The 27189-nt window shown below is 41.0% G+C and overlaps 2 protein-coding genes across 3 annotated transcripts in view; both read left to right on the top strand.

Moving 5' to 3' along the window:
* Positions 1-1967: 1967 nt before the first annotated feature.
* On the top strand, positions 1968-18828 carry tcf25 (transcription factor 25 (basic helix-loop-helix)). Of its 2 annotated transcripts, XM_058387663.1 has the most exons (18): positions 1968-2310; positions 5717-5797; positions 6656-6733; positions 7420-7547; positions 7959-8024; positions 8267-8349; positions 8677-8807; positions 9356-9455; positions 11400-11493; positions 12023-12115; positions 12283-12388; positions 13407-13566; positions 14104-14191; positions 14416-14574; positions 14801-14891; positions 15250-15329; positions 15932-16007; positions 18211-18828. In XM_058387663.1, exons 1-18 carry the CDS (start codon positions 2062-2064, stop codon positions 18376-18378), a joined length of 2031 nt encoding a protein of 676 aa, XP_058243646.1. In that variant the 5' UTR covers positions 1968-2061; the 3' UTR covers positions 18379-18828. The 2 variants fall into 2 exon arrangements, with proteins under 2 accessions (XP_058243646.1, XP_058243647.1); XM_058387664.1 differs by lacking the exon at positions 15932-16007.
* A 6198-nt stretch (positions 18829-25026) lies between these two features.
* The window catches only part of mc1r (melanocortin 1 receptor), a 19349-nt gene continuing 17186 nt past the window's right edge, over positions 25027-27189 (top strand). The window contains exons 1-2 of the mRNA XM_058387876.1: positions 25027-25080; positions 25335-26290. Coding sequence (XP_058243859.1) covers positions 25042-25080; positions 25335-26290 — 995 coding nt within the window. The 5' untranslated portion in view covers positions 25027-25041. The remainder of the gene's footprint in view (positions 25081-25334; positions 26291-27189) is intronic.

The following is a 27189-nucleotide window of genomic DNA, read 5'->3' as shown; positions in this document are numbered from 1 at the left end:
GCTTTATTTCACCCAAATTGCAAAATATGGGGAAATTCTTTTCGTTCCTATTTTTTACAGCAGCGTGCAGGAGGTGAAACCATGTGAGCGCGATGGAGCGTGTGGTGAAATGTGTGTTTCACATCTTCAGCGAAGAGGAAACTGCCGATTTCTCTGACCTTCTGTGTTCAAATAACACTAAGAAGGTTTTGATATAAATAAAGAACGACTTTATTTCTTGATGGGTAAAAAAACCCCAAAAACTTCCGTGTGGTTTGTGTGTGCAACCTTTCCGTCATTCCAGGAAAGTGTATGAATAAAGAGAGGTTATTGTTTGGAGTGGTGTGAATTAATCCGTATCTTACTTCTTTCACTTCAGAAGAAAGAACACACTCAGGCCCGCTCGCTCGCAGACACTTCCTCTAACCATTTCTTGGTATCTTTGCTAATCTTATTTACACTCACACAAAGGTCCTGTTGACAGATGACTTGTCGTCACGCCTAAATACCTAACAGTTCAAAACAATCTGAATACTTTACCTGATGATAGAGATTATTAAATGGATAATATCAAGCACTGTAACCACAAACCTAATTAAGACAGAAAATATGGGTGGAAAACAGACCTTGAGTTTTGGACAAGACTTGAAACAGAAAGTCTGAAAGTATGATTTTTTAATGTTTGCTATTCTTAAAATCTTTTACAAATATCTCCAATCATGGACATGTTAGATGGCAGGTCTTTGAACTGAGGATTTTCTGAGGAAAATACTGTGCAGAAAAGCACACCTGAACATAATTATACTTGGGGAAAAAAAACAGTAATTTCATTAGGTGCTCATGTTATATAGGGTTTATTCATTTGGGATGGGTGTGAGTAATTCTGAAGGAATCATAATCTAGGATGAAAGGTGGAAAAAAAAGTGAGAATTTTCCTTGGCTGAATTATCCAGTCAATGAATATGAGTTGAAGAGAATGTTAATCAGTGTCTTCAGGATCCTTAGAAAATCACAGCTAGAGGTGTTTGATCAGGGTTGGAGCTAAAAAGTGCAGTGTATTGGCCCCTCCAGGGCAAGATTTAAGGAACCCTGGTATACGGTGACCATTTAACCCCTTATATAGATCTTCTCCATGAAGTTGGAAGCACATGATTGTATAAAATGTCTTTGTATGCTGTTGTATTTCAGTTTCTGTTCACTGAAACTAAGTGGCTTAAACCTGTTCTAGCATGAAAGCACAGTGAGCACAATGCGGGCTCCATGAAGATATGGTGTGTTCAGGGTAAAGTGAGTGTCCTGCACAGAGCCCTGATGCCAACCGCACTAAAGACATTTGGGAAAACACAGGAACACAGAGTGAACCCCTAGGACTCCTCACTGGACATCAGTGACTGATCTCACTATGACTAATGCTCTTGCAGATGAATGAACACAAATCTCCACAGCTCAAAACCTTCCCAGAAGAGTGGAGGTTATTATTAAAATGGAATTGGATGTACAAAAAGCATATATGGATGTAATGATGAGGTGTCCGCATACTTTTGACTGTATTGTGAAATCAGAACAAAAAGTCTCATTCATTCATTTGTTTATCATTTTATTATGAAACCTGCAGCACAGTGCCCTCTAGTGGACAATAACCAGAAGCACAGCTCCCTCCTCCCTCCCTTCGGGCATTGATACAAACCCCGCCTCCTATGCTACGATTGGTTATGTTTTCCAGGAAGCGACCAATCGCGAGGCAGAATACTTACAGGGCACACGATTTGTACTGCGCATGTGCGTAAACTTCTTATCTAAAGCGATTATAATACCGTTGTTATACTATTACTACTATTGGCAGCAATTTCGCGCATGCGCAGAACAAACCGTGTTTCCGTTACGGATCGATTAGTGACAGGTAGCAAAAAAATGTGTACCCGAGTGATTATTTGGTCGATGACATCACTTCCGTTCCGGACTGCAAGCGCTTCCGCCTGGCCGTCCAATCAGATTTGGCTTGTCAATCCTGACTTTTGTTATGGTGTTTCTCTTTCGAGCGCCGCTACCACGAAGCAGCTGTCTGACCCGGTTTGTGTGAAAATGTCGAGCCGAGCGCTGAGGAGATTGAAAGGAAAACAGCGCGGACAAGAGGATATAAACATTCAAGACCTGAAACTGAGCGGCGGAGAAGGGAAAGGAGCACAATTAGGGGAGGAAGAAGGCGAAGAGGAGCAGCAGGAGGAGGAAGAGGAGGAGGAGGAGGAGGTTCTACAGCCGGCCAAGAGCAGCAGCCGGAAAGCGAAGAAAAAGAGCAAAAATCAGAAAAATATCAGCAACATTTATGAACTGGTCAGAGCTAAACTACAGTGTCTCACATATTAATTAACTAGCTTCTTGTGTTTTAAACCTGGGTCACTTATGCTAGAATAGTTTTTTAAAGTATACGTCACTGCCGTACTTTCATGCTGCCTTCAAGTGCTCTCTGATTGTGTTGTCAATTACGATTCATCAGTATTCAAGAGTTATTATAAATCAAAGTCAATACATGCAGTGTAGAATTGCTTCTTTAATCATCATAATACTAACATCAGTAATAGAAACTGAAGGTGCACATTAAAGGTGGAGTGGGCGATTTTTATTTATTTATTTAATTTATTTATTATTTACTCCTAACTCCTCCAAATAATCATGAAGATTTGTTGAACAGAGTAAAAATACAACGCGTTTATTTGTCGCGTTAGCAAAGGTGTATTAAATGGGTGTGGAAAAACCCGTTTAGACAATTTATTTGAGGGTCGGAATGCTTAGATGCGCCTCCTGTCACTCAATTTATAGACACTGTACGGACCGCTGTAGATCCTCGGGGCGGGGCTTCCTGAAAATGGGCGGAGATTATGTAGTTATCGATTTACTGTCAATTGTTAGAGACACAATTTTCGGGGAAAAAAGTGTATTTGTTTATCAAGAGATTCATGAAAATCCTGTAACAATGCTGAAAAATGTTCATCGTGCTGTGTGTTTATACACACATTTATACACACATTCGCATAACAGGACAAGCTTGTATAAAACCTCAACAGCATCACAGCAATCCCTTACAGCGTTTTTAGCCTTTACTTTGGTCATTCATCTTGTGTTCCCAGCTTACTGCATTTTAACCTTTTATGGAGTTTTGTGAATGAAAGGGAGGGAAGTGGAACAGTAAGATTACAGGGTGAAGAGATGAAGAAGGTACAGGAGTTTAAGTACTTGGGGTCAACAGTCCAGAGTAATGGAGAGTGTGGGAAAGAGGTAAAGAAGCGAGTGCAGGCAGGTTGGAATGGGTGGAGAAAGGTGTCAGGAGTTCTGTGTGATAGAAAAATATCGGCGAGAATCAAGGGGAAGGTGTACAAGACAGTGGTGAGACCGGCCATGCTGTATGGTTTAGAGGCAGTGTCACTGAGGAAGAGACAGGAGACAGAGCTGGAGGTAGCAGAGATGAAGATGTTGAGGTTCTCTGTGGGAGTGACACGGTTAAGGAACGAGGACATCAGAGGGACGGCTCATGTTGGATGTTTGGGGGACGAAGTTAGGGAGGCCAGATTAAGATGGTTTGGACGTGTTCAGAGGAGGGAGAGTGAGTATATTGGTAGGAGAATGTTCGACATGGAGCTGCCAGGCAGGAGGCAAAGAGGAAGGCCAAAGAGGAGGTATATGGATGGAATAAATGAGGATATGAAGCTAGTGGGGGTAAGCGTTGAGGACGCAGAAGATAGGGATAGGTGGAGAGAAATGATTCGCTGTGGAGACCCCTGAAGGGAAAAGCCCGAAGAAGAAGACTATATGCAAATGAGTTATGTGAGGAAGTCCATTTGCATGTAACAAGTAATCAACATACATATATACTACATTGCCAGACGTTTTGGGACACCCCTCCAATTCATTGAATTTAGGTGTTCTAATTACTTCCATGGCCACAGACTGCTTCTACAAACATTTCTGGAAGAATGGGTCACTCTCAAGAGCTCAGTGAATTCAAGCGTGGTACCGTGATAAGTTGCCACCTGTAAAATAAGTCTATGCTTGAAATTTCCTAACTACGGTCAGCTGTTGGCAACAACAGCAACTCAGAGACGAAGTGGTAGGCCATGTAAAATCACAGAGCGGGGTCAGCTCATGCTGAGGCAAACAGTGCGCAGAAGTCACCAATTTTCTGCAGAGTCAATAGTTTATAGACTTAAAAACTTTGTGTGGCCTTCAGATTAGCTCAAGAACAGTGTGTAGAGACCTTCATGGAATGGGTTTTCATGGCCGAGCAGCTGCATCACCAAGTGCAATGTAAAGTGTCAGATGCAGTGGTGTAAAGCACCGCCACTGGACTCTGGCAATTCGATGGACGAGTCTGGGTTTGACCAGGAGAATGGTGCTTGCTTGACTCCATTGTGCCAAGTGTAAAGTTTGGTGTGGGGTTGTTTTTCAGGGGTTGGGCTTGGCCCCTTAGTTTGAGTGAAAGGAACTCTTAATGCTTCAGCTTCATACCAAGACATTTTGGACAATTTCATGCTTTGTGGGAACAGTTTGGGGATGACCCCTTCCTGTTCCAACATGACTGTAGACCAGTGACCAAAGCAAGGTCCATAAAGACATGGATGAGTGAGTTTGGTGTGGAGGAACTTGACTGGCCTGCACAGAGTCCTGACCTCAACCCCATAGAACACCTTTGGGATGAATTAGAGCGGAGACTGTGAGCCAGACCTTCTCGTCCAACATCAGTGCCTGACCTCACAAATGCGCTTCCAGAGAGGAATGGTCAAAAATTCCCATAAACCTTGTGGAAAGCCTTCCCAGAAGAGTTGAAGCTGTTATAGCTGCAAAGGGCGGGACAACTCCATATTACATTCATGTGCATGTAAAGGCAGGAGTGTAGGAGTGTAGGAGAAAAAAATGGGTGTTTCCATAACTTTTGTCAGTCCTACACAAAAACATTTACACCCAATTTTACGGAAAGACCGATAAATAAAGTCCTTTGTTATTGATAGTGGATTTCTTCCACAACAGAGTTAAATAAGAGGAAACAAATTCACAAATCTCAAAAAGTAAGCATAGCCATCACGTTTCAGTCCTAAAAACAAACGTTTCAACATCATCATCTGAGAAATCCAACACAGAAACAGTGGAGACAGTAAACGCTGGACTCCAAGAATTCAATCTGAGTGTAGAGTTAATAGTTAGAGAGAACCTACAGCTCCCATTCTTTCAGGAGAGACTGATTCTGTCACTCAAACAGTTGAGTTGAGCGATCGCCCGATGTTACAGCAGCATGTTTATAAATCTGTAGTAGCTTCAGTTTGATCATTTTAAAACCCTGAATGCATGAAATTTTAAAGGAACCAGATCGTGTGTTCTCCATGGCTTGGCCTCTCGTCTCACCCTTGCTTTAAATATATATTCATGGAGCTGTACTCAGCAGGAGCTACTGCTAGCTGTAGATGTATATAAAGCCAAAAGATTTACAGAAGCAACTTTAACATAGTGCCAGAGGTCTGTTTTATTCATACAGGATGACATATTGGTCACACCATCATATAACAGAACAAACTGTATCATAAAGAATTACGCAAGTTCACTATCTCTGTATTTTTAACTCATAAAACAGTTACGCCAAGCTAAGGCACTGACTCGACTTGCCTAGTTAGTGCTCTACTAACTAAATACCTTTTTTACTAGTTAGCTTGTTGGTTGTTTGACTCTTGTTTTTGTGTGTCCTGATCTACAGATTGGTGAAGTAGCCGATACGGATGGCAACAAAACTCAGAGCGATGAGGAAAGCATCCCAGCCCCAGGAAAGCAAGAAAAGGTTTATTTTTATTTAAATATTTTTATTCTAAAGAAACATGTCTGTTTGTGTAACAGGTTATGCGTTAAAAAAAAGCAGCAAATCTACATCTATATAATTGAGCTATCAATGGAGAATTCATTCTAATTTATTAATAAAGTCGTCGTGTCATTATTACACGTGTCATTATTATATGTGTCATTATCGTGTCTGCGAGGTGTATTACAACAACAATAAGAACAGTGACATCCTTTACACCAAGATGGATTTCGCTTATTGATGCTGTGAGACTGGCTATTCAAGGATATAACTGGGGTTGAGGAAATTTCTGGGCCAGAAAATTCTTAAAAATGAAAAACCTGTTCAGATTTACTGCATGTTAATATTGTAGATAATTTTGGAAAATTATACAGCCTCCTGGTGGTCCAGCGGCTCTCAGGATCCCATGCTGTGTAGCCCGGGTTCGATTCCTGGGCAGGGAGCTAACCCAGCCACTGAAGAGATAACTCTCAGCCTCTCAGTGCCAATCCCAAGCCCGAATAAAATGGGAGGGTTGCATCAGGAAGGGCATCCGGTGTAAAAACCTGTGCCACATCGAAACATGCGGTCCAAATGATCCACTGTGGTGACCCAGAACAGGGAGCAGCCGAAAGAACAACAATAACATTTTGGAAAATTATTTAAAGATTGCTGATCTGGGATCATTTGAAAAAATTACAGATTGCCCCTTTAACACACACACACACACTGCTGTTAATTTGTACTTTCATTCATGTATTCATGTACTTCATATATTAAAGGTGGAATGTGAAATTCAGTCATGTGAGGTGCAAATCTTCATAGACTGCTCACTGATCATCTGTTGTTTTTTCTTTTTAGTCTGACTCTAATGAAAAGACAAACAACAAGAAAAAGAAGAAGAAGAAGAGGAAAAAGGCAGCTGCTGCAGACGCACCGGTATGATTTTATGTTTTTTTTTCTTCTTAATTATTGACATCTGTAAATACCACAATGCTCATGTGAACAATTTACAAATTCATTTGATCGTATATACACTGACCAGGCATAACATTATGACCACATGCCTAATATTGTGTCGCTCCCCCTTTCGTTGTCAAAATAGCCCTGAAACGTCCTGCACTGTGTATTCTGACACCTTTCTATCAGAACCTGCATTAACTTCTTCAGCAATCTGAGCAACAGTAGCTTGTCTGTTGGATCGGATCACATGGGCCGGCCTTCTCTCCCCACGTGCATCAATAAGCCTTGGCTGCCCATGACCCTGTCACCGGTTCACCACTGTTCCTCCCTTGGACCACTTTTGATAGATACTGACCACTGCAGACCGGGAACACCCCACAAGAGCTGCAGTTTTGGAGATGCTCTGATCCAGTGGTCTAGCCATCACAATTTGGCCCTTCATCAAACTCACTCAAATCCTTACGCTTGTCCATTTTTCCTGCTTCTAACATCAACTTTGAGGACAAAATGTTGACTTGCTGCCTAATATATCCCACCCACTAACAGGTGCCATGATGAGGAGATACTCAGTCTTCATTTCACCTCTCACTGCTCATAATGTTATGCCTGATCGGTGTATTATCATTGTTTTTCTTGTATTTATTGAGTGTGTGTGTTTGTAGGAGGAGCCAGATAAAAACGACGACATCGATGCTTTACTGGAGACCATAGAGAAGGAGAACGGTTTGTCAGTTCAGACTGAGGATGGTGGAGTTTCAGGACACAGACCCGTGCTTTATGTGGAACACAGGTAAAGGCGTCTTCATCGCACTGGATTAAAACCGTAATGTGATTTTACTCTCAAATGAACGCAAGGACGTTTTAAGTGTAAAACACTTAATAATAATTTGTCTTTTGTGGGCGTGTGGCATATGGCAACTTCCTTCCAAATTTTCGTTGCTAAATTCGGATTTGTTTACATTTTTACATATTAAACAGTAAATGGGAGCTAACTGCAGGGAAAGTTGTGAGTGGGGAATTGAAGAAATGTCAACACACACACACATAGACGCCGTAGGAATCGTCCGAGGAATTGTTTGAGAAACTGAACGTTGGCGTTCTCACTGGCTAGTTACGCAGAACGCAGGATCTCATTCTGTGCACTCAGATTAAACCCCACGTCTGTGCAGCTTTGAAGAATTCATGTTTTCTGTTTTTGTAGGAATTTAAACCCTGAGACTGAACTGAAGAGATATTTTGGAGCTCGGGCTGTGCTTGGAGACCAAAGGTTGGTGCTGACTTGGTTGGTTTGTTCATGTGCACATGAACCAGATTTAGTTTGTGTGTGTGTGTGAGTGTATGAGAGTGTGTGTGTGTGTGTGTGCACACACTAAAGCTGTCAGTATTTCAATAGAGCTCATAATGTGGGCTATTACTATAGAAATTTGCATGATTCTTCCTTTATATGTGTACCCATGTTAACTGTAGTGAGATCTGCTTTTCGTGTGTGTGTGTGTGTGTGAAATCCAGACCCAGGCAAAGACAGAGGCAGTTTCATCGCAGCACATGGATGACTTCCCCTAAAGACACATGGGCTCGCTTTAGTCGACCAGGTAAATCCTGAGTTCAGTCGGATTATTTCAAGTTTATTTATAAGCCTGTGAAGGTTAGAAGACGAATATTTATTATTTTATCATTGATAAGTAACATATACAGCATATATAACATATGTTCATGCACAATAACAGGAAGATTTGTGCATTGTATAGAAAAATCATCATTTTTTCAACAGGGTAATTTTAGCTATTTTGTATATATTTACACGTCATTGCTGGTTTTATGCAGAATTTCTGTCAAATTATTATTTTTTTTTTAAAGATGAAGATGATTATATCTGCACGGAGTCAGATTAATCATCGTCCATGTTATCAATTTTCAAGGTATCTCCATGAGTTTGCTGGAGTCCAGAGACGGCCTGCACTTCTTCACGTTCGAGCACAGTCGCGATTACCAGCAAGTCCAGTTCAAGTTCCTCGATGCTGTGGAGTCGATGGATCCTAATAACATTGTGGTAAATAAATCGGTCTTTATGCTTCTCAGAATTACTCCTGAGATCGGTTAACTGGGTTTAACCTGGCTGGCTGTAGGAAAATAATCATCATCATGGTCATGTGATATGGGCTGATCCAGACAAGAGGTCGTCTGATTGACATGTAAAGCAACCAATCACATAGCGTCATGTTTAGGGGCGTGAACATAATGTAAAGTTCCTTTAAAAACAGACACATCATGAGTCACATCATTTGGGAATTTCTTCATAAGCGCTCATTGTCACATGACGGCTTCCTTCTTCCATGAGGGATGTAGAGTGTTTCACGACGGCTTTGTTTCCAGGCAGAACGTTAAAAAACAACACACGTCTCCCGGAAACCCTGCAGAATCTGATATTGACTTAGAAACTCCTGAAGAGTCTTAGATATTTGGTTTGTGGGCGTGACGTTCGATGCTGAGACTAGTTCTAGTTAGCTCTAACATTAACACTTCCACCTCCTGACCAATCAGAACGAAGGAATCAGCAGCACTCCGGTGTAATGATGGTTAAACGATGTCTGTTAACAGGCGCTGCTACAACTTAACCCCTACCACATCGACTCCCTGCTGCAACTCTCCGACGTGTGCCGCATTCAGGAGGACCAGGAGACGGCCAGAGACCTGATCGGTGAGATATTCTCTCTCAGAAAAGAAAATTTTTGTTATAATTTCCTGTTTTTTCCCTCACTCTTATTTCCCCGCATTCCTGCATGGATATTAAATTCTGTAATCAGTTTTGGAAGCCAACAGAGTCGTCAAATCAACGTAATGTAATTATCATTCACTGGATAATCACATTATGCAGTTTTCTCCAAATTTGATAAATGTGCTAAAATGGAAAGGGGAAGGAAACGGAAATTGCGAAACGCTGCTTATTTTAACTGCACCTGAAACCTACAGTAATGTTGTTACTTTACAAAATGACTTAAATGCTCAATGATGCCTAGAGACACGGGTTCATAAATGGACCTTTTATTATGGATCTGACATTTTGGTTTCTTCTCATTATTTGAATTCTGTTAAAAAACTAAAACTAGTGGACAAGATGACGGAGAATTGAGTAGAATCTCGCAGCAGAATTTCAAAATAAAAGCACACCGAATCCGACTTCGAAGCTGGGGAGATATTTGAAACGTTCCCTTCATATTCCAATTTCAGAATATCTCCATCTCCCAGTTTGGGAACCCCTGCCGCTCTGATGCTCAAACCCTAAACCCAGGCACTGAGGCTTATATAAACACACAAACCTGCAGTATTCAGGTTGATTTGGACTCTTTATACAGATTTCGGCATAACGTTAATTGGTTGCATGTGGTGTGTTTGGCTGCCCGGTGATACAATTATCTAATTAAATCGACTTGGCTTGATCAGACTGACCTAGGAGTCGGTCTGGCATTGAGTATATTTACATTACATTTCTGCCATTTTCCAGACGCCCTCATCCAGCGCGACTTACATTTTATCTCATTTTATACAACTGAGGATTAAGGGCCTTGTTCTCAGGGGCCCGGCAGTGGTGGCTCGGTGGACCTTGGGATGTGATCTCACAACCTTCTGATCAGTAGTCCCGACACCTTAACCACTAAGCTACCACATCCTCTTTATATAACTGTCCTTTATTAAAAATAGAGCTAATTAACACTAACGTAAAACAATAAAAAAATACAATAAAATAGAATAGGGAAAATTGCGATAGGAAAATGTATAGGTAAAATAAAGAAAAGGTTATATTTGAATACAGTGTCTAGAGTGATTAGATCTGTATATGGTACAGTGATGTGATGAATATGAATATAGAATATAAAATACACACCAATACAGCAGCTACATTTCCTAAATTGCAAATAGTGACAGTGTAAGACAAATACAAGATAATACACAGACAGGGCAGTACACACACTCATACAGATAGACAACAGAACAGTGTTAGATTAGAGAGAAACCAGTGTTGATGTATAGAAAATGGTGTCTCTTAACAGTAGGAAGTGTTTAATAGGCTCTGCCGTGATGGTTGTATGATGGTGGATGTCAGGAAGGGTTCGATTAGTACAGGTGAGTGTTTGAGGCAGAGATTTCTGCCTGTGGTGGTGCTCCAGTTCCTCTAGGAAAAGCCCTCCATATATGAGAGCAGTGGGTGGTGTCAGTGTTAACCAGAGACAGACCTAGATTTGCAGTCTGAAAGTGTTTACTTGCCGTACCAGAGAGCAAGACCGCTAGTTAGGATGCTCTCTGGTGTCCCGCTGTAGAAGGTGTACTTTCCTCTGCTAAATGGAGACCGTTTATGTTTTAGAAAAGAGGCCACCCATGAACCAGGAAACATTTATGCGTCTAGCAGGAACGTATTGAATTCAGTATTCCTCAGTGCTCCATCTTAGTGTTTTATCTATTCAGAAGATGTGATGAGAAATGCTTTTGGTTTTCAGAAGCACTATCAAGCACTGATTTATTTTGTTATATGATGGATTCAGAAGAAAGATCCTGAAAGCTTTCCTTATTTATTAGGGTGTTATCTTTTCTTGAATGAGTATGATTTTACCTGTTTTCTATGCGTGTGTGTGTGTGTGGTCATCAGAGAGGGCTTTGTACAGCTTCGAGTGTGCATTCCACCCCATGTTTAGCCTCACCTCAGGTACCAGCAGGTTGGACTACCGGAGAGCAGAGAACAGGTTCGTGTTGCTCTTCCTCAGATCCTGAACCTCACCATAATCATTCCCATCATCACTACTGAGGTTTTTCTGGTGCTTTACAAAATAAATTGTACACACAATACTGTAGACATAACCATCAAATGCTGAATTATTGTCTCCACTCAAGAGACTGGGTAGAATGATTAGAAGTTCATTGACAGTAATAAAGCTCCTATAGCTTCTTAATAATAGTATTTTTGAATGAATAGAAAAGAAATGGTCAGACATTTAGGATAAGGGATACGCTCATGTCAGTCATCTTCATAGCGGAAAATGAGAGCTTTCTATAACATCCAGGACATGTTATTCATTAAGAGAAATAAAAATGGTGATCATTGGCATCACACTACCTCAACATTGATTATTTTCCTGTAACAGCACACCCCTCATGTGGTTTTTACATGTTCTTCACATGCTCATTTACATGGAGTGCCAAGAATTCTTCATGGCTTGTCATTGTTATTACGCTTGATGTTCTGTGTGATCATGTTTCGCTGTCTCTGTGCAGAGCATTCTATCTGGCGCTTTACAAGCACATGATGTTCCTGGAGAAAAGGGGATGTCCACGCACGTCTCTGGAGTACTGCAAACTTATCCTGAGGTACAGCTCCTTGTCGAGATCTGTGTTAGGCTTGTTTTCAGTCTGTGGAACACATGATCGTTGTGTTACGCAATGGGTTTTTACGCCAGCTTAATAATAGACGGTTTTTATTAGCTAAATGTCTGTTTTTAACCTGTGTGTGTGTGTGTGTGTGTGTGTGTGTGTAGTCTGGACCCGGATAATGATCCTCTGTGCATGCTGCTCCTGACTGATTTCCTGTGTCTGCGCTGTCGAGAATATGGCTTTCTCATCCGGCTATATGACGAGTGGGAGGTAAGACATCTGCAGATATCATCTCTACACGTTTAATAAGGAATAAACATTTGTCTGTGTGTAATAGGAAAATAATCAGCCATGTGATGAAGTAAATTTCAGTTATACGTAGAATTATACGTGTATTACAGCAATTTGCCACTGATTGTACACCAATCAGGCATAACATTATGACCACTGCCAGGTGAAGTGAATAAGATGATCTCCTCATCATGGCACCTGTTAGTGGGTGGGATATATTAGGCAGCAAGTCAACATTTTGTCCTCAAAGTTGATGTTAGAAGCAGGAAAAATGGACAAGCGTAAGGATTTGAGCGAGTTTGATGAAGGGCCAAATTGTGATGGCTAGATGACTGGATCAGAGCATCTCCAAAACTGCAGCTCTTGTGGGGTGTTCCCGGTCTGCAGTGGTCAGTATCTATCAAAAGTGGTCCAAGGAAGGAACAGTGGTGAACCGGCGACAGGATCATGGACGGCCAAAGGCTCATTGATGCACGTGGGGAGAGAAGGCTGGCCCGTGTGATCCGATCCAACAGACGAGCTACTGTTGCTCAAATTGCTGAAGAAGTTAATGCTGGTTCTGATAGAAAGGTGTCACAGTGCATGACGGGTCAGGGCTGTTTTGGCAGCAAAAGGAGGACCAACACAATATTAGGCAGGTGGTTATAATGTTATGCCTGATCGGTGTATTTTTCAGTTAATTAATAAACGAAAAGTTATTCGTTTAAACTGTTTATAGTTGGGTTCTGTATTAGAAAACATCTGAGAGACGTCCAATTCCTGTCATCACTTACATTATACCAGCTGTAAAAGGTTTTTCCCTCATTAGCCTCTTGATTTTTCACACTTAAATGTAATAAGTAAAAAATTCACTGGTGGTTCAATTTAACCTTAATGTACATCATAATCATCATTTTTTCCCTTAGATGTCTATTATGATAATCAAGTGCAACGCTTGTGTCTTACCTAGAATTAGAGAAGTGACACTGACCGATTTTTTCTTAAAATTTCTTTTTAGGCACATCGGAACCTGCCCCAGCTCCCTAACTTTGCCTTCTCGGTAGCTCTGGCTTGTTACCACGTGAGTCAGCAAGAGGAGACGACACCCAAGGAGAGCCAGCGCATGAAGCTCAGATCTGACACACTGCTGCAGGATGCTCTCATCTTCTTCCCTGGAGGTGACATACACACACACATACACACACACACACACACACGTCCACCAGAAGGAAATGGAATATTTCAGATTAATTTTTTTAATTTAATTAACAACAGTAATTATCTAACCCATGGTCCACTCAAAATCCACCATTTTTACCATCGGTCATTAAAATCACTGTATGTGATCCCTACAGATGGTCATTAACAATGTAGAACCCCTGATAGTCTGATAAAACACTAAGAATCATCATTGTCCTCTCAGCTTTAACTATCGGCACCCTAGACGTTAAATGGATGCTTGGCATTATTCTTTATCGAGTGAACAGAACACAACACTGATGCTCCTGGATGTCAGGGTTCCAGAATGACCGTAAGGTGCCCCTGATCTAAATCTGTGTGTGACTTTGCTACACTGTCGAACTTGGTGCTCCACAATAATGAGTTGAATTGCCACACCTCACAGGACTAGTCCATCACAAAGGCAGGATTTTGTGATCGCTGTGATACTCAGAGGAGCTTTTAACCCTGTGTGTGTGTGTGTGTGTGTTTTGCAGTGTTGATGCCTTTGTTGGACCACTGCTCAGTCCAGCCCGATGCTGCCGTGTCGTCCCACGCATTCTTTGGCCCCAAAAGCCGTTTGGGGTAGTTATCCATGTTCACACTGTCTCTGTGTTTAATCTAATGTTGAAATTCGATTCGATTAGATTAGATTTTAATTTCTCTCTCTGACTCCCTATCTATCTACCCCTATCTCTCTCTCTCTCTCTCTCTCTCTCTCTCTTTCTCTATCCCTATTTCTCTCTCTCTCTTTATCTCTATCCCTCTTCCCCCACTATCTATCCCTATCCCCCCCCTTCATCTCTTAGGCAGGCCCCTGCTCTGCTGGAGCTCATGGGTCTGTATGTGGGTCGCTGTCACAGCCTGTGGAAGGAGGCAGGAGTGATGCTGTGGACCGAGGGAAACGTTCGGGAGGTGTTGAGGAGGGTCGATGCCAAGGACCCGGTGGTGGAAGACTTCCAGAACAAGTAAGAAGCACAGACCTACACATAGATCTTGCAACAAGATTGTATTTTTTACGTACATTTAGATTATATGGCATTGAGGTATTTTCTGTTTTTAATTGAAAGATACATAAATAAAGGCTAAGGGGCAACACATGATAAGAGGGAACACTACTCATCTAGTGCATGATTTTCATTGTTAAGGAATTTCGGTGTGTGTGTGTGTGTGTGCGCACTTTCCCACGGCCAGGAGGAAGCAGAGATACCAGAGCGCTCCCAGGAACATTCACAGACACGTACTTCTTTCTGAGATTAAGGAGGCCACATCTGCACTGCCTCTGGTGAATTTTTCTCTTTTGTTACGTATGACCTATTATTAAACATTCATTTTATTTATTAATCTATTTATTTATTTAATTATTTATTTCAGAATGTGTAAAAAAACAACCCTAACCTTTGCTTTTACAGAATTCGACATTAATGAAATGACTGCAAAATAAAAATCAAGAAAAATCATTCTTTCCTTTTAAGGCATGTCCGTGAATTTATTACGATTAGGATAAAATATACAGTATAAATAAAGTTTCGGGTGTTGCTTATTATTATTTATGAACTGATGAAGTAACACAGTTTTGCACCTGGATGCTTAAACACTTCTCCAGTTTACTTCACAGTTGTTGGTTGTTTTGTTTTAAACAGGAAGTGACCACACAGCCGGTGATGAGTTACGATCCACTTCCTCCTCTAGACTCTGTCGCCTCCTACACCAGGCCGGAGAGGTACAGCTGTCTCACAGTCTTCATTCTGTTCCTCCTTCATATCACTGCCTTTTAATTCTTTTTCAAGATTTCTGGAGGTGATTGAACGCTGCATATAGAGCTGGTTGAAAGGACTAAAGAAGAAGAAGAAATGCAGAGCTTTTATATAGCAGTTGATGCTTTACTGTGGTTTGATTTCTCTCTTTGTGTGTGTCTGAGAGAAAGAGACACAGACAGACGGAGAATAAACAGGTCTTGTGATGCCTGTTAACCAGCTAATTAAGAGCACTGAAAGATTGATGTGTACTCCTTGACTAGATCACAGCGCCACCAAATGCGATTAAAGAAGAAGAGAGGAATTCTTAAACTAGACTTAGACAGACTCAGCCTGTTTACTTCCCTTCTGCTTTATTTATCTGTTCAGTCCAGTGTCAAAGAAATGCACAACACTATGCGCAAAATGACAACAAATAACCAAATCGGACAAACGTTGGCTTCATGCACGACATTGCTAATTGATCTCTGTTCATTAGTGTGCCTTTTATATTAAACTGTACAGAAAGTGCTCGAGAATAAGAGATGTAAAAGTTTCAGTAAGATATATTTTGTGAATCTCCTTCTAGGCAGAATCCGAGAGCCTCAAACGAGAGCACTCTGTCGCTGTTGTTCCGCTCCTTGTTGCCCAACTTCAACCTGCAGGTGAGTGAGCCTGCATCTCCATTGTATCTTCTCTGAAATCCAGCAGATACACTGATCAGGCATAACATTATGACCACTGAGAGGTGCCGTGAATAACACTGATGATCTCCTCATCATGGCACCTGTTAGTGGGTGGGATATATTAGGCAGCAAGTCAACATTTTGTCCTCAAAGTTGATGTTAGAAGCAGGAAAAATGGGCAAGCGTAAGGATTTGAGTGAGTTTGACGAAGGGCCAAATTGTGATGGCTAGACCACTGGATCAGAGCATCTCCAAAACTGCAGCTCTTGTGGGGTGTTCCCGGTCTGCAGTGGTCAGTATCTATCAAAAGTGGTCCAAGGAAGGAACAGTGGTGAACCGGCGACAGGGGAACACATGGCACCAGGATGTACAATGAGAAGCAGGCGAGCCGGCGGAGGCTGTATCATGCTTTGGGCAATGTTCTGCTGGGAAACCTTGGGTCCTGCCCTCTATGTGGATGTTACTTTGACACGTCCCACCTACTTAAGCATTGTTTTAGACCATCTACACCCTTTTATTAAAATGGTGTTCCCTGATGGCTGTGGCCTCTTTCAGCAGGATAATGCACTGAGCCACAAAGCAAAAATTATTCAGGAATGGTTTGATGACCACAACAACCAGTTTGAGGTGCTGACTCTGCCTCCAAATTCCCCAGATCTCAATCCAATCCAGCATCTGTGGGATGTGCTGAACAAACAAGTCTGATCCATGGAGGCCTCACCTCACAACTTACAGTATTTAAAGGATCTGCTGCTAACATCTTGGTGCCAGATACCACAGCACACCTTCAGGGATCTAGTGGATCCCATGCCTCGACGGGTCAGGGCTGTTTTGTCAGCAAAAGGGGGACCGACACAATATTCGGCAGGTGGTCATAATGTTATGGCGGTCAGTGTATAATGTTTTAATACCCAAAACAGTTTTAATTCTCCTTTCTGTAACTGCGCCTTGCACATATTAAGCTCTGTTTGGCTTTGGATGGAGTTCAGGTGCTCATCAGGTGAACTGAATTCAATTAGAAAATTACATAACGTTACATAACGACACTAAAATAAGACGTCTGTTTTGTAGAGTCTCATGATAGCGTAGGTATTTGTTTCTGTCACATCTCTGGCAGAAGCAGTTCTCAAAGACTGAACTGGTCACCAGATACATACAATAGAAGCTGATTCAGAAAAATGGGTTTCATGCGTTTGGAGATGACGTGTGTGATCCCATGAGCTGCTACTTTCACAGGAATTATCATGCGGTGGTTGAAAAAATAACACACCGGTACAGTGCCTTGCAAAAGTATTGACACCCCAAGTCAGGCCTTGGACTAGACCAGGGGTCCCCAGCCACTGGGCCGTGGACCAGTACCTGGCCATGGATCATTTGGTACCGGGCCGCAAAGAAACAATAACCTTAAAATGATATATATTTTATTTAAAAAAATTACCACTTCTGCCCGTGCCTTACTCCGGTATTTGACGCAGTCTCGGGTTTTTCCCTACATCAGGGTTAAGGGCCTTGCTCAAGGGCCCAACAGTGGCAACTTGGCAGTGCTGGGGCTTGAACCCCCGATCTTCCGGTCAATGACCCAGAGCCTTAACCACTTGAGCCACCACCGCCCCAAATTATGTGATGTGAGGTGAGGTTAATTGTTTAGACCAGATCTGATTTAGGGCTTTCAAGCAAAGGAGGGTGAATATTTTTACACTCACATTTAAATTTTTAATAATTAATTTTTCATTCCACGTCACCACTTTGGACTATTTTTGTTAAGACCATTACATAAAATCCAAACAATAATCCATTTTAATTCCAGGCTGTAATGCAACAAAAACAGGGAAAAACCCCAAGGAGGGTGAATACTTTTACAAGGCCCTGTAGTTGAGCTCAGTGAAAGGGCTCATGAGCCCTCGTTAACCCTCATAAATGAGATGTTGTTGGTCTGGAGTAGAGATAAAAGTTCTACTACAGAGGCTTTCCTTTCCAGAGAGAGAGAGAGAGAGAGAGAGAGAGAGAGGAACCTCTTTTCCAAGTAGTTATACTGGAGGGTTTCAAGAAGAATGTTTATAAACCAAAATTAGAATGCTGTAAGTGAAGGAAGGTTTGGTCAATCAATCTAAGAGAGGAAAAAGGTTTTGAAATTCCTTACTCAGTCCTGAAACCAGCAAACTGACCGTCGTCCTTATTTCAGGGTGGACAGAGACCCGAGGAAGACCAAGAAGTGGCACGTGCTGGTCGGGAGCTGAACCAGGAAGTGAACCGACTGATGGTGGCCATGAGGGACATGCTAGCTAACATCCAGTTCCAGGATCCGCCGAGGGACGACAACCAAGACCGAGACGAGGAGGAGTGGGACTGAGAGCGGAAGAGGAAAAAAATGATAACAAAAAGACAAGTGGACGCAGATTAGAGGTGGTGGTTTGAGGTGGAGAACAAGAAATCTGTACATTCATAGTCAGTATAATTCTGTCATTCGTCTCCTTCCATGACTAAAGTCGTCGACTCTTAATTATGCCGAATCGTCCAGACCGTACCTTTATATTTGAGATGGACAGAAGCCTTTAATCAGAGCGATTTAACGGTGTTAATCTCAGCGTAATGCTATGCAACCAAGGCTTAAGGGTTTTCCTTCAACGACCCAACACTGGTTACTAGATTTACACAGATTGGATATCAGATACTTTACTTTTGAAGATTCAAATCAGATCTAAGTCCATAAAATATCCTACTCGCAAATAGGACTTGAATTGAAAAGTAGTAATAAATCCTCTTAATTAATATTTTTATTCATTAAAAGACTTTTGCCCGAGTTTGTATTGTACTGACTACATTTTTCCTGCATGAACTTCATGAAGAAACATGAAAAATCCGAGCTAAGAGCGAGCGCCAGGATGAAAAGCTTCATGTGGGTAAAGTGCTTGTGATGGATCCGTGAAGTTTAACCATTCAGGGTTGAATTAATAGGTAGCCAGCGTAGCTTAATTAAGATTAGGATGATGGTTCTGGTTTTATTTTCCTCCTAACTTTTCTGTCCTTTCAAACGTTGTATTTTTAATGCGTTTCTTAAATGATAATATTCTTACTGGACAGAAACATCTGGGTGATAGGGCCAGCATTTAGAGTTGCAGATTTTCTGTTCTTCCGACCGATTGACTTTATCCACTGATTTCTATCAAGATTGGGGGCGTGGTCTCCGCCAGCATGACTCCACCTTCATTCACAGGACACAAGGGTTCACTGAATGATGAAAATCATATGCAGTGGTGATCAGTCGCTAGATTTCATCCTAGTTAAAGACCTATGTGAGAATTTAAAGCTATCTATGAGACCACTATCATCAAAACTCCAGCTGAAGGAATATTTTTTTTGAAAGAACAGTTTTTATCCACTTTTTCTAGATTTGTAGAATCCACAGAGTACAGGGTATAATATGTGATATTTACCCACCACCTTATTTTCAGTACTGTACTCTTGAATGCTCTATTTACAAGCATATGATTTCACGCAAGCTTTATTTATTTTTTTAATGCTAAGACTTTTCCAAGAAAGAAAAATCGTCCATTATTGACTGTAGCCAAAAAAAGAACACAGCCCCAGCCTCAAAGTGAAGAAAGTGTGTAAACAGGCAGTGTGCTGGACGAAGAAATCACATGATTAAATAAGCAGTGGTGCAAATGTTGGCTGGAATGTATTCGTGAACGGCCGCTTTGTTTTCCAATTCACCTGGAGCTCAAGCCGATGTCATGAGGAATATTTGGAACAAGTGCACCTTCAGGCTTTGTCCTCGAGGCCTGCCGTTTTTCTCAGACGCGTCCAGTCGTGCCAATGCGACGTCTGTGTTGGCTTTTGATCCTCTGCTCCAGTGTGGTGCGAACAGACATGTGATTCAGGCCATAAATCCCATCTCCGTTCCTAATGGATTAACATTAGAGAGGAAAGCTTCTCTGCGAATCTCACGCTTTATCTCACGAAATTAAGGGATCACTAAAAAAAGCCTGAAAATAAATCTTTAAAAAAAACAAAAAATCATAATCACAGCATCATTTATAAAATACATGATGTATATAACGATATAAGGGATTATTAACAATATCTATATTTATAGTACAAGATTTTAACATCAAATCAGCAGAACTCTGTGCTTCTCTTGGAATCTGGGAAAAGAAATGGAAACAAAAAATATGAACTTAAAAATAAATAAATAGAGATAAATAACACAAAAATTGTAGTAATAATAATAATAATAATGCACTGAGTTATGAAGCCTGTCAGAATAAATCATGCTAAAAGTTCTTAAAAAATAATCAAATAAAAAATTAATAAATTTTTTTAGCTCTAGTAATAATAATAATAATAATAATAATAATAATAATTAATACTACTACTACTACTACTACTACTAATAATAATAATAATAATGCACTGGTTTATGAAGCCTGTCAGGATAAATCATGCTAAAAAAGTCTTAAATAGTGGAAAAAATTTTCATTAGAAGCCTGATCATTTAATTATATCGTAAAGAATTTTTAATCATAAAAGTATAAAATGCAAATTATTTTTAGTTCATGTTTATATTCCCTAAAATTTAATTTTTCATTTATTTATAATACAAATGAATAACAGTATTTTTATTTGCTATATTTTGCATTCAAATCTCCAAATGTCTTGAAAATTTTAAAATCTTAATTATTAGAATCTAATAAGAAGTTTTTGTATAAGTCCTTGATTTGAATAACGGGACATAAATAAATTACATAAATGCCTAAAAAAGTAGAAAGGAGAAGGAGAAAAATACAAAGAGGGGAATAGAAGTCATAGTATCAGAAACGTCAAAATCTTTCAATTTTACAGTCATGTAAATGTTGGAGAAAAGGAACACAGACCTTAGAAAAGTTTTTTAGAAGCTTGATTAAACCATATTTTCTTAATATCTTAATATGTAAGACAAAGACCATCCCAGAAAACTATAACAGCAGACTTCTACTCCTTCAGTATAATTCTCTTGACCACCACCATGCCCAGCATTAATACCAACTACAGATAGTAAGGCAAAGATGGCCACTTCCATTACAGATAGGAAAACTCGGTCATATGCCGCAGAATACCAAGAGAATCTACACTATATTGCCAAAAGTTTTGGGACACCCCTCCAAATCATTGGATTCAGGTGTTGTTTTTCAGGGGTTGGGCTCGGCCCCTTAGTTCCAGCGAAAGGAACTCTTAATGCTTCAGCTTCATACCAAGACATTTTTGGACAATTTCATGCTCTTTGTGGGAACAGTTTGGGGATGACCCCTTCCTGTTCCAACATGACTGCACACCAGTGACCAAAGCAAGATCCATAAAGACATGGATGAGTGAGTTTGGTGTGGAGGAACTTGACTGGCCTGCACAGAGTCCTGACCTCAACCCCATAGAACACCTTTGGGATGAATTAGAGCGGAGACTGTGAGCCAGGTCTTCTCATCCTGACCTCACGAATGTGCTTCTAGAGGAATGGTCAAAAATTCCCATAAACACACTCCTAAACCCTGTGGAAAGCCTTCCCAGAAGAGTTGAAGCTGTTATAGCTGTAAAGGGCGGGACAACTCCATATTACATTCATGTGCATATAAAGACAGACGTCCCAAAACTTTTGCCTACATAGTGTTTCTTGCCAGTACCCATTGAGTTTTGGGCAGAACCAAAAAGAATGAGATAAAGTTCCCTCTGGACCCTGATACACCTCCACATCGACCACAACTTGGAGACGTCACTGGATAAATCTTGTGGAGTTTGACTTTAGTGCAATCTGCATACAATTTTAAACTAAATTAATTGAAGTCTTACGTATTCTCTGCACGATTTTAGACCAGAGTTCATAACATTTCTTTGACCAGGATTTTAAAAAATGTTTGAAAAATTTAGAATAGATTAAATCTCTTATACAAGACTGACCTGGCCAAGAAGGTAGCAAAAACATAACATTTAACATATTATGAATGAATGAATGAATAAAAATTATATAGCAATAAATAAAAATACATATAATAATATACAATGCAAAAACAAGTGCCATAAATTCATCTACGAAGTCTGAAGCATTCCTGTAAATTCTTCACTACCAATGAGGCATTTTTTTCCCAACATGGACCTAACACAAGGAACAAGAAGTTGAATAATGTCCTTTGAGTTGTTTCCCATGACTCCTGTTTGCATAACATGCTCCAGGCATCATCATGATCATTATCGTCATCTACTCCGCTGCCGTTCTCACCTTCTAGTCATCAAAGTGTATTTTATAAGCTGTTTTCACCTTAATTTGACCTTTTAACCATTACAGAAGCCATGCTCTGTGCATTACCAAGCTATAGTCCTGGGCAGAGGCTTTGTCAATGATTTACTTCATCTTTCTCTGGTGATTTATATCTGAGAGAATTCTGAGAATTAGCAGCATTGATTCATAAGCTCATGTATGCATGCTTTACCTGAAGCCTATCATAATATTTATGGAGATATATAAGGTGGCTCAGGTGGTAAAGGCTCTGGGTTGTTGTGCAGTGGATCAGGGTTCAAGCTCCACTTTTGGGTAATTGAGCAAGGCCCTTAACCCTCTCTGCTCCAGGAGGGCTGTATCATAGCTGCCCCTGCGCTCGGACCCCAACTTCCTCAGCTGGGATATGCGAAGAAAAGAATTCCACTGTGCTGTAATGTATGTGTGGCGATAATAAAGGCTTCATGCCCCTCAGTTCTTCTATAATTCAGTTGTAAATAACTGAACAGTGACACTTATATTGTTGCTCTTCTACACTGGATATGAAAAGTTGATTTATTTTCCTGTAACAGCATCCTGAAGAGGTTTATTCCTTCTATACCACCAAATGTCCGAAATGAGCTGTCCCTCTTGTTCCTAATCCTGTCCAACCGTGTCACTCCCAAAGAGAACCTCAACATCTTCAGCTCTGCTACCTCCAGCTCTGCCTCCTGTCTCTTCCTCAGTGACACTGCCTCTAAACCATACAGCATGACCACTGTCTTGTACACCTTCCCCTTGATTCTCGCCGATATTTTTCTATCACACAGAACTCCCAACAGCTTTCTCCACCCATTCCAACCTGCCTGCACTCGCTTCTTTACCTCTTTCCCCACACACTCCATTACTCTGGACTGTTAACCCCAAGTACTTAAATATTGCTGAAATCGATTAGTGCAAGCACATGGGTCTTCTTTTATACCCCTACCAGTGAAGACACCCCTATCATTACTGTACTCATGATCCACGGACATCAATGAAAACGGCTGTGACTGATGACGTCACAAGACGCGTCTCATTTTTGGAAATATCGCAAGCTCCTCCGAATATCTCGGAGTTTACTTATTGATTTAAAGTTATATATTTCCTTTCTGACGGATTCAAAGCACTGATCCCGGAGACTCCTTCCATAAACGTCTCCTTTTTCACCATATCAGCAATTATATGTTTATTTTCGTGTTTCTTTGCGTGAGTATTTTTTTAATAGTCTTTAATTATACTGAGCGTCCACTATACCTTTATCGCGTCCTAATGTAACCTGTTACTAAATAGAATGAGCGCTGTGATTTGCAGCTGCAGTAATGTGGTGTAAAAAGCAGTGCATTAATTTATCACCAGTTAAAGCTGTAGAGGAGATGCTGGAGGCTGCGTCCCAATCCAGCAGAGTAGAACACTGAAGTGTGGGAGAGTATTATACCAAAGTAGTCAGAACATGGACCCGATTTGGAACACAGCCCCTTTCTCTCTCTCTCTCTCTCTCTCTCTCTCTCTCTCTCTCTCTCTCAAACACACACTCCCCCCCCCTCTCTTCTTCTCTCAAACACACACTCCCTCTCTCTCTCTCTCTCTCTCTCTCTCTTCTTCTCTCAAACACACACTCCCCCCCTCTCAAACACACACTCCCTCTCTCTCTCCTTCTCTCAAACACCCCCCCCCTTTGATTTTAAGCACGAGAAAGAAAAGGAGGAGTTTGTTTATTTTAAAAGCAACGTTCAGAACAGCACCGGATCTCCTATACCACCACCACCACCACCACCAACAACAACAACTGAACTTTTACCCGTTTCAGTTTACCTTGAGGGTCGTGGCTCATTCATAAACATTTTAACAAACCGGAACCCATTAATATGCATTTATAATATGTTTGGGAGGCGGTCATGCTACAAGCGTTATTCAGAAAGTTAAAACTAACTCTGGTCATTGATACACCAGGATTAGACATAAAGCGCACCTTGCGGTTCAGGTGGAAGTGACAGAATTTGAGGATTTTCTCTTGTGGATTTAACCGCAGTATAAAGGTAGGAAAATATGCTCATTATTTTAAGTCATTATTTTAATATGTCAATGTACAGGTTAATGTTAGTGTTCATAATGGAAGCCACTGATCTTGTCCTAATCTATGTTATAACATGACTTAATCTATGTTATAACAAAATGTGTAAGATATAGTATGGAAATGCTGAGAATATTAGGAGAGTTAAAATGTTGTGTCTGACTTGATTTTTTCTCAGATATAAAAATCTTAAAATTGCTTTAAAAAACATTCAGATGCAAATTTGCAGTTTTATTTTTGTCCACCAAATTTCCTAGTCTATTTGAAATAGGAAGACTCTGATGTATAGTTTAACATCAAGGATTTAAGGATTATACCAAAGGAACAAGTTGAAAACCTTTAACGGTTCTAGACTTTGAAGGACATCTCTATGTGCTTCTTGACCATCAGCTTTTAGAACCATGGGCATTATCATGGCATTAGTCCTCCTTTGCTCTTATAATAAGCTCCAGTTTTCTGGGAAGGCTTTCCACTAGGTTTTTGGGATTTGTGGTCAGTCAGCTACCAGAGCATTAGTGAGATCTGGGTTTAGTCGGTGTTCCAGTTCATCCCATAGGTGTTCCTTGAGGGGTTGAGTCAGAGTCAGGGCTCTGTGCAGGACACTCAAGTACTTCCACTCCATCTTTAACCTCCACATCACATCTTCATGAAGCTCAGGGGCTCTGTTATGCTGGGACATGGTTGGACGTCTTAGTTCCAGTGAAAGTCAAAAAAAGGTTTCTGTTCGGTTTCTTTGGTGGAATAAACAGCTAAAGGCTTTCCCAAGTGAGACAAACTGAAGATTTTTTTCTGGAGAGTGTATAGCTGACCATTTGTCTGTCCATCCATGCACACTTAGAGATAAAGGTTCCTTATAAAACTATATAGGGTTCTTTAGTTTGTCTCTCTGGAGGAACCCTTAAAACTTTTCAGCAAAAATGACATTGTAATCCAAAAGGTCTGAATCTAATACCGTCTTCATATGTTCCAGACAAACCTCTACTTCAGCATGAACACCATGAAGCCCAACCAAAGCATCGACTACATGGACAACGTCACCCTCAATGTGTCGGCCAATGACGTGAACATGACGGGCATCACCCAGATCATGATCCCTCAGGAACTCTTCCTGATGCTGGGCTTGATAAGCCTGGTGGAGAACATTCTGGTTATTGCAGCCATCATCAAGAACAGAAACCTGCATTCTCCGATGTATTATTTCATCTGCTGCCTCGCCGTGTCTGACATGCTGGTCAGCGTGAGCAACGTGGTGGAGACGGTGTTCATGCTGCTCACCGACCACGGTCTTCTGAGTGTGACAGCAAGGATGCTGCGCCACCTGGACAACGTCATAGACATCATGATCTGCAGCTCTGTGTTATCCTCGTTGTCCTTCCTGTGCACCATCGCAGCCGATCGCTACATCACCATCTTCTACGCCCTGCGCTACCACAGCATAATGACCACGCAGCGTGCCGTCGCCATCATCGCGATCGTTTGGCTCACCAGCATCACCTCCAGCTCGCTGTTTATCATCTACCACACCGACAACGCGGTCATCGCCTGCCTCGTCACCTTCTTCGGCGTCACGCTGGTCTTCACAGCAGTGCTCTATCTGCACATGTTCATCCTGGCGCACGTGCACTCCAAGCGCATCATGGCGCTGGATAAAAACAGTCGCCAGGCCACCAGCATGAAAGGCGCCATCACGCTGACCATCCTGTTGGGGGTCTTCATCATTTGCTGGGGTCCATTCTTTCTGCACCTGATCCTGATCCTGACGTGTCCGACAAACCCTTATTGCAAGTGCTACTTCAGCCATTTCAACCTCTTCTTAATCCTCATTATATGCAACTCTCTCATAGACCCTTTGATTTACGCGTATCGGAGTCAAGAACTGCGGAAGACGCTTAAGGAGATTGTTTTGTGCTCCTGGTGCTTCGTTATGTAAGATTTCATTGAGAAAATAGCAGACACAGTGTGCGGTTTACGCCTGGAAGGGCCGCAAGCATGACAGATAGACTTTTTAATCGAATTATACCCATTAAATTCATTATTTATCAATTTCAAGGACTGAAATCATGCACACATGCTAACTAGACTGAAGTAACTGGACCTTTTGGCTGTTACAGAACGTGGACTTCCACTGATTATGGTATAAATACAGAATGATGGATTCTTTGGGATGATTTTTAATCCAGTTCATCTACAGGGACCTTTGATGATATCTTTCTGACACTAATTCCTAAAGATGAAAAAATATCCATCTATTATTCCCATCATCATCATCATCATCTTCCTGACACCAGATTGTTTTGAGATGTATTTATTTATTCTTCCAGAGAATGTTAAGAACAGAATTATGCTTTAAAACCCCAACAGCAGATTTCAGTAACTGTATTCGGCTTGTGTTCAGTGTAAAGCGGTCAGGTCACCGGTCACTTTGGGAACAAAAATATGATGACCCCATTTTGTACAAGGGAAGAATTTTTTTAGTGAGCGGTAAGAAGTGACTTCCTAATAATGAAGATGAAGGAAAGTAGAGCATGATGAAAGGAAGGACATTTGAAAGGACGTTTTCATATAAATACGCAGTTGTCTGAAACGACTTGTTTTTTTGTCTTTTCATTTTTTCCAGTATTTCTTAAAATCCTTTATTACATTAAAAAAAATATTAAAGAATTTTTGTCTTTGTTCTGTTATGAATTTCATCTAAACGTCATTACATTAAAATGTTTAACTCGTATTCTCTCTCATTCTATACCTATCTCTCTCTGTCTCTCTTTCCCTCTATCTATCTTTCCCTGTCTGTCTGTCTGTCTCTCTCTCTCTCTCTCTCTCTCTCT

The sequence above is a fragment of the Hemibagrus wyckioides genome, linkage group LG04, assembly GCF_019097595.1.
Source record: "Hemibagrus wyckioides isolate EC202008001 linkage group LG04, SWU_Hwy_1.0, whole genome shotgun sequence".
Lineage (NCBI taxonomy): Eukaryota > Metazoa > Chordata > Actinopteri > Siluriformes > Bagridae > Hemibagrus > Hemibagrus wyckioides.
This window is presented reverse-complemented; position numbering and strand designations above follow the sequence as displayed.